At 39.4% G+C, this 6168-nt stretch overlaps 1 protein-coding gene across 1 annotated transcript; it reads left to right on the forward strand.

The window, feature by feature from the left end:
* The first annotated feature begins 497 nt into the window (after positions 1–497).
* Positions 498–4563, forward strand: CTLA4 (cytotoxic T-lymphocyte associated protein 4). The gene is made up of 4 exons (XM_065750554.1): positions 498–714; positions 1854–2204; positions 2639–2748; positions 3595–4563. The coding sequence occupies exons 1-4, from the start codon at positions 657–659 to the stop codon at positions 3691–3693; spliced, it is 618 nt and encodes a 205-aa protein (XP_065606626.1). The 5' UTR covers positions 498–656; the 3' UTR covers positions 3694–4563.
* Positions 4564–6168: the final 1605 nt, after the last annotated feature.

Genomic DNA, 6168 nt, shown 5'->3' on the forward strand with positions numbered 1-6168 from the left:
AAGTCACATTGTTGATATGAAAAGGTGAAGCTATTACAGTTGTAATCAGTATTTTGAAGGGGGCAGGAGTTTTTAAACATCAAAAGCACTAACATTGAAGGAAGCAAAGAAATTAGGGGTGGAGGGAAGTCCTCCATAAACAAGCTAGCTTGCACTGATTCACTGTGTCATATTAGGCAGAATTAGTTCTTTGTATGTTGTTCTTGTAGAAAATAACTGATGATTGCTAAAATTTTAAACACTATGGTTGTGTAAGCAAGCTGCACTAAAGGGCTTGAAGTGCTCTATTGGATGACTACCTCTCCTCCCCCAGTTCTCAAAGCAGAATGGATGGCAGTTTCAGATTGAATATATATTTTCCATCTGCTGAATAGCTGTTTTTGTTCATGCTGTTTGAGGTCAACTATGCACGTACTGATCAAACCCACTACTTCCTTTCTCGTAAAACCAAAACAAAGCTTCATATTACTTTCAGGTACAGCATCTGGGATCACAGCTATATAAATACACACTGACTCTGTGAGGGTTCAAACATTTCGAAGATTCAGTATCCTGAAAGGCGTTACCTTTTTTCCAGTCCTCAGAGTTCCAGTTTGTCTTCAAATCTGAAGTCATCAGATACCTTCAGCTCCTTCAGCATCTGTCCCAGTGCAGGAATGCTCTCAGCATGGGTCACCATGAGCTTTCTCTGTGCAGTCACTACCAGTGCCAAAGGTGGGTAGATGAAGGTATCTGGGGGTGTCTACAGTTTCTCAGTTTCACATCTTTGCAGGACAGGGACTGGGTACAAGAGGAGATGACATGGGACCTCTCCATAGGACAGTCTAGGAATGAGGTCTGGGGCTCTTAGAGGTGTGTGGAAAACCATATACAGACTTCAGAGCAGAGGCATCTGCAGAGAGACTGGGCAGGAATCAGAACAGTTCACTAAGGAAGAAATATTTTGACTAACCAGGCCTCATGAGTGAAGTTGGCAGCTGATAATGTAGAGGTAGATGTTTCAATGGATGGAGAGATTTTACTTATCTCGTTTCCAAATTCTTGCGTTGAAGGACAGAAGAAGGTAAGCCCTGCCCAGAAATGGAAGAAAAGCCCTCACAGCTTATTAAAGCAAAAGTGCATTCCCATAGTGTTGAGGGAGAGAGTACAGCAGTTGTAAAAAGCAGCCTGTGGAGATGTACATGGTGCACTATTTTCCTGTTAAGATTTGAGGAGATCAGGCTTTGCTGTGTGGTGCTGTACTGTAGCTTAGAACATACACTGTTGCTATCCAGTGACTTGGGAATAGCTGGAGTAAAGGAATAAAAAATGCAAACAGAGTCTCTACTCAGTTTTAGTGTTCAACTAAGGATTTTGTATTACATTTCATACAGGATGTCAATCTGTTTGTTTCTAAATGGCAATAAGTTTATTTCTACCAAGTAGAAATTGTGGTTTTAAATTCCTAATTTTAAATTGCAAATTTCATCTTTACCATCTAAAATCTATTTATTCATTTCCTTTGGTACATTTAAAAGTGTGCTTTAAGAAGGAAATGGAAGCTCACAGGTCATTGCTCCAGTAAGTGGTCAAGTTAATTACTATTTGGGAGCAAATAATTGCTGAGATTTCTAATATCACTTGTAATAATGAAAGCGTGTCAGTATTTTTCTGCATATTAATGGAGTCTTTATATCCTGAAGGCTTTTGTTTTTTTTCTTGAAAGGATATAGTAGCATTTCTAGGAGTTTTCCATGGATAACAGGAGGTGGTAGAACTCCCTTCCTATTGCATAGGTTTCAAGTAAAATATTATGTGGCTGCAGATCATTTCTTGACAGTTCACTTACCATAATGCTCTTTGCTTCCTTACAGTAATGGAGGTTACTCAGCCAGCAATAGTACTTGCCAACAGGCAAGGAGTTGCCAGCTTGGTGTGTAACTACAAGCACATTGGGAATGCAAAGGAAATTCGAGTGACTTTGCTCAAACAGACGGGTGACAAGTTCACTGAAATTTGTGCTTCAACATACACGACGGAATTTAAAATGTTCAGTGTGGAAGAGGTTATTCAGTGCCATGTTAGCCCGAGCCGAAACAATGTGACCCTTACCCTCACAGGCCTGCAAGTTAATGATACCGGTCTTTATGTCTGCAAGATGGAGCGGATGTACCCTCCACCATACTTCATGAACAAGGGAAATGGCACGCAACTGTATGTCATTGGTAAGCCAAGCAGCTTTCCAGTACTGTGATATTCCCACCTTACAAATGTTGCTGCAGAGTGCTGTTCATAGGAATCAAAGGTGAACACTGATTCAGGCTTTGAGAATAATGCTCTTATTCCGTGTCTCCCTGTAGACACCTGATGTAGACATGCAATGTATTTAGCTATCTGTGGATGTTTGACAGCATACACAGTATCACACAGTATACATTTTGTGTCCAGGAAGTTAGGAATGTCAGCACAGAAACAGAAAAGAGAGAAGCGTTTGTTCTTATGCACGTAAAACCTATTTTCACTGGAGTTTGAGTTGGCAGGGAAGTACCATGGGATAGTAAATGGTAGAGAAAAGCAGTATGGATGTTAATCTTTGACTCTAGGGGCTTCTTTATGGTGCTCATGTGTGATAAGAGTTGTGTAATATGATATGTTTTAGATCCAGAACCTTGTCCAGACACTGCCATATATCTCTGGGTAATAGGAGCTACTGCCTCAGGATTCTTTCTTTACAGCATCATCATCTCATCCATTGTTGTGGGCAAAGTGGTAAGTCCTATCAATTCACCCCATCCTGCCAATAATACCCCCTTGCGTGCCAAGAACAAGAAGAAATAAATGAGAACAGAGGAGAATGCTTGGAACAAATGCACTGGGATACTCTGTTTCCATTTTACTAGTGCAATGCAGTACTGATGCAATAATGCAAAAGGAGAACTTTCTGGATTTACTATTTCAAATTGTTTATGACTCAGCTGTGCTGCCAGAGTACCAGAAAAGAGTCAGCTTCTATCAGTTGAATTCATTCTTGGCTTAGATTTAGGTGCTTAGAACAGGCTAGAGTCTTGGATACTTCTGATATCAAAACACTCTTCAAGTGTACTCTGATTTCACACAGTTGATTCACACAAGATCCCAGGATTGATTTTTACTTTCCTTACTATTTATCTCTGTGCAAAGCAAATGTAAAGAAGCTTCACCCTGTGACAAAAAGGAATTGTAACATAGCATATTTATCTTCACAGCTACAAACATCTGCATAAGACAAAGGCATAAGAAATATAAACCTGGTTTCATTTTTCAGTGGGGTTCTGGAGTGTAGAAATAAAACTGATCCCAAAGCATGAACCAAATAGTATTCCTGTCCCATGCATTTCAATCTGCTCTTGTCTCTAGAAGCTAAATGAGAAAGTCTGAAGTCAACAATCGTTCATAGTTTTGAGCCAATGCTGTACTTTAATAAGAGCACCTTTACAGTGCTAGTTGAATGGCAGGACTCATATCTTTTCTTAAATGGATTCTGTAACTCCTAATTCTCCCTCAAATACTCATAACAGACAATCTGCAAAGAGAAGTGATCACTTGTTTATTTTCCTGTCTTCCCTTGTTTTACAGATCCAGAAAAGACGACGTCTCACTACTGGGGTCTATGTGAAAATGCCTTCTGAAAAGCTAGAGAAAAAAGTGATTCCATTTCACATTACTGTTAACTGAAATGAGGAGAAGGAGAGCCTGTTTCCTAGATTGAATGAAGGATCTGCTAATTGACTTAAGTCAAAGTAATAAAATGTACTGTCTTATTACAAAGGTGTGTGGAAAGAGAGAAAATATTCTTTGTAACTTCTATAGTTTGGAGGAGAATAAATAGTTTATGCATTAATATTTCAAAGTTAACTCTGTCACATATAAATGGCTATGTTAGGCCATTGATTTTTTGAGTTGTATTGTACCAATATGTAGTCTATATATATATACATATATATGTATAGCATTAAGGTCTATTGCTGTTGCAGCTGAACATCTTATTGTCACATTGTGCCATGTCTACTGATCAACTGAAATCCGAACACTATTAAGACAGAGGCTTTTGTATCATTGCAAAGTTAATCCCACAGGTCTGAGGGGAAGAGGCAGAGGAGCACACTAATGCACAAAGGAATGTTGACTTGTTTCCGTGCAGTGCTATTTATTGGTTCAATTTTCTGTACTAGTGTTCTGTGCTTCCACAAAGCCATCACTGTAGGCTGGCACTGATGATACTGCTGCTCTAAAAGCCTGATCTCAGCCATTCTCTGGTACTATCTCCTAGCAGAGCTGTACTGGAGTAAACACTGATGATATCTGAGCCAATGCAGACAGCGCGGTTGGAGAGAAAGGCTGCCCAACAGGAGACCTCTTGGGCTGTTGCTGGGAGGTTGTTCCAGCTCTGCTGGAGCCTTGAGTTTTACAAATGCTAAATTAGCATCTATCCAAGAGGCAGAAATATGTTGTGTGTTTAACTATTTTCCATGAAAATACTGACACTGTATAATCTTGTTTACTAGTTATGTACCATTCAATAAAAATATTGAAGCTTTGCCCAAATTCAAGTTCATTTCTTATTCACCATTCTCAGAAGCAACAGGAAGTGGCTACATGTTAGAAAGCAGCGATGACGAGATGAACCTTTCCCCTCTGACCCTATGTTTTGCCCTTCTGTGGAAGCTTGAGCACTCATGGCAACACCTACTTTCTCAGCTCTTCTCCTCAGATGTCACCATTAAAATCTTCCAGGTCTTCAATTTCTCTAGTTAGACCTGATGTGATGTGATTTAGAGATGCTACCACACACCTTTACACTTCCAGCAAAGTTACTTACTTGCGAAAGGTAACTGCGTCAACTTTGGTAGCATCTCCTGTACCTGTTTATATAAAACCCTGGTTCTAGTTTCAAATCCTGTTTTCTTTGCACCTCTTCAACCCTCACTAAATTCTACCTGAAAAACAAAGTTTCTGGAGCTTAAAAATCATTTGAGCCTCCTCACTTACTATCTACCATTTTAACTCTTTGCTATTAAAATTTCACCTTACAGCCCCAAAACAAGACAGTATGTATCTCCATTTAATAGTTGTGAATCCACCTTCTTGGCTCCATAACTGTGATCAAATCCTCACAGTCCACTGTACCACATTCCTGCAGTGGCAGTAGAACACCAAATCTCATTGATTTTTCAGTTAGCTTTTATCCTTTTTCCCTTTCATCTCACACCAGCTCCCACTGTAAAAACAGATGTTCACATTCTCAACTTGCCAACAACTCAGATGTTTGCAGGTGCCAACTGCTTTCTCAGGGTTTACCTACAATTGCAAAGCGTTAAGTAAAAGTAGTATCTGGTGACACAACCTTTTTCTGAAGGTGTTCTATTACTCTATCATTAGTCTGGGATTTTTTCCCCAATTTTCCACCAATTTGCAGTTTGGGGGATTAAAAATTGTCTAAGATCACACAGGTGAACACAGTGTATAACAAACAAATTTCTGCCTATGCAATTACAGCCTGCTAAAAGAAATGTGTACTATGACTGCCAAAAATAGAGTGGACCCACAAACCCACTTGTTGGAGCTATAAATTTTTCCAGTTAATTCACTCTAGTAAAGCAAGAATAATTATTCAGGATAATATTTTTTCCACTAGAGGAAGTAGTAGCTCAGATATTCCCTGAATTGTGTTTTATTCCTAATCAGGAACCAACTGTTTTTTCTTTCTTTCTCTCCTTTGACAATTCCTATGCATTGGAACAAAGTGCTTCCTTTTCTTAAGCAATTTAAAAGTACCTCAGGTAAATGATGTTCCAAATCTGTCCCTCCAGTGCAAAGGGATACTTTGGGACTCTATCAACAATCTCATGACAGCTGGCCATGGACCTGTGTTACCACAGAATCTGTGTACATTCCAATTCACATTCATTGCTGATAGGTAAGTCTACTATACTTGGGTCTCCTGCATCCAATGGGACTATTCCTTCTCTGTGCAAAAGCATTTCTCTAAGACATTCAAATAGTAATGATCGGGGGAGAATTCTGACTTAAAAAAATATACAGGCTGCTAAATTAGTCAAATAGTGAAGATTATGGAACACTTGAGCAGAAACAATGATCTCATAACCTGTGCAACCTGGTCTAGGGAGCCTGCTTTCGCAGGGGGGTTGG

Source organism: Cyrtonyx montezumae, unplaced genomic scaffold (assembly GCF_038088225.1).
Source record: "Cyrtonyx montezumae isolate F1298 unplaced genomic scaffold, pur_monq_1.0 scaffold_7, whole genome shotgun sequence".
In the NCBI taxonomy this organism is placed as follows: Eukaryota; Metazoa; Chordata; class Aves; order Galliformes; family Odontophoridae; genus Cyrtonyx; species Cyrtonyx montezumae.

Coding starts and splice junctions, on each gene's coding strand:
- CTLA4 (XM_065750554.1), top strand. CDS start 657: ATGCTCTCAGCATGGGTCACCATGAGCTTTCTCTGTGCAGTCACTACC. Junction 715..1,853: donor AGTCACTACCAGTGCCAAAG/GTGGGTAGATGA, acceptor GCTTCCTTACAG/TAATGGAGGTTACTCAGCCA. Junction 2,749..3,594: donor CCATTGTTGTGGGCAAAGTG/GTAAGTCCTATC, acceptor CTTGTTTTACAG/ATCCAGAAAAGACGACGTCT.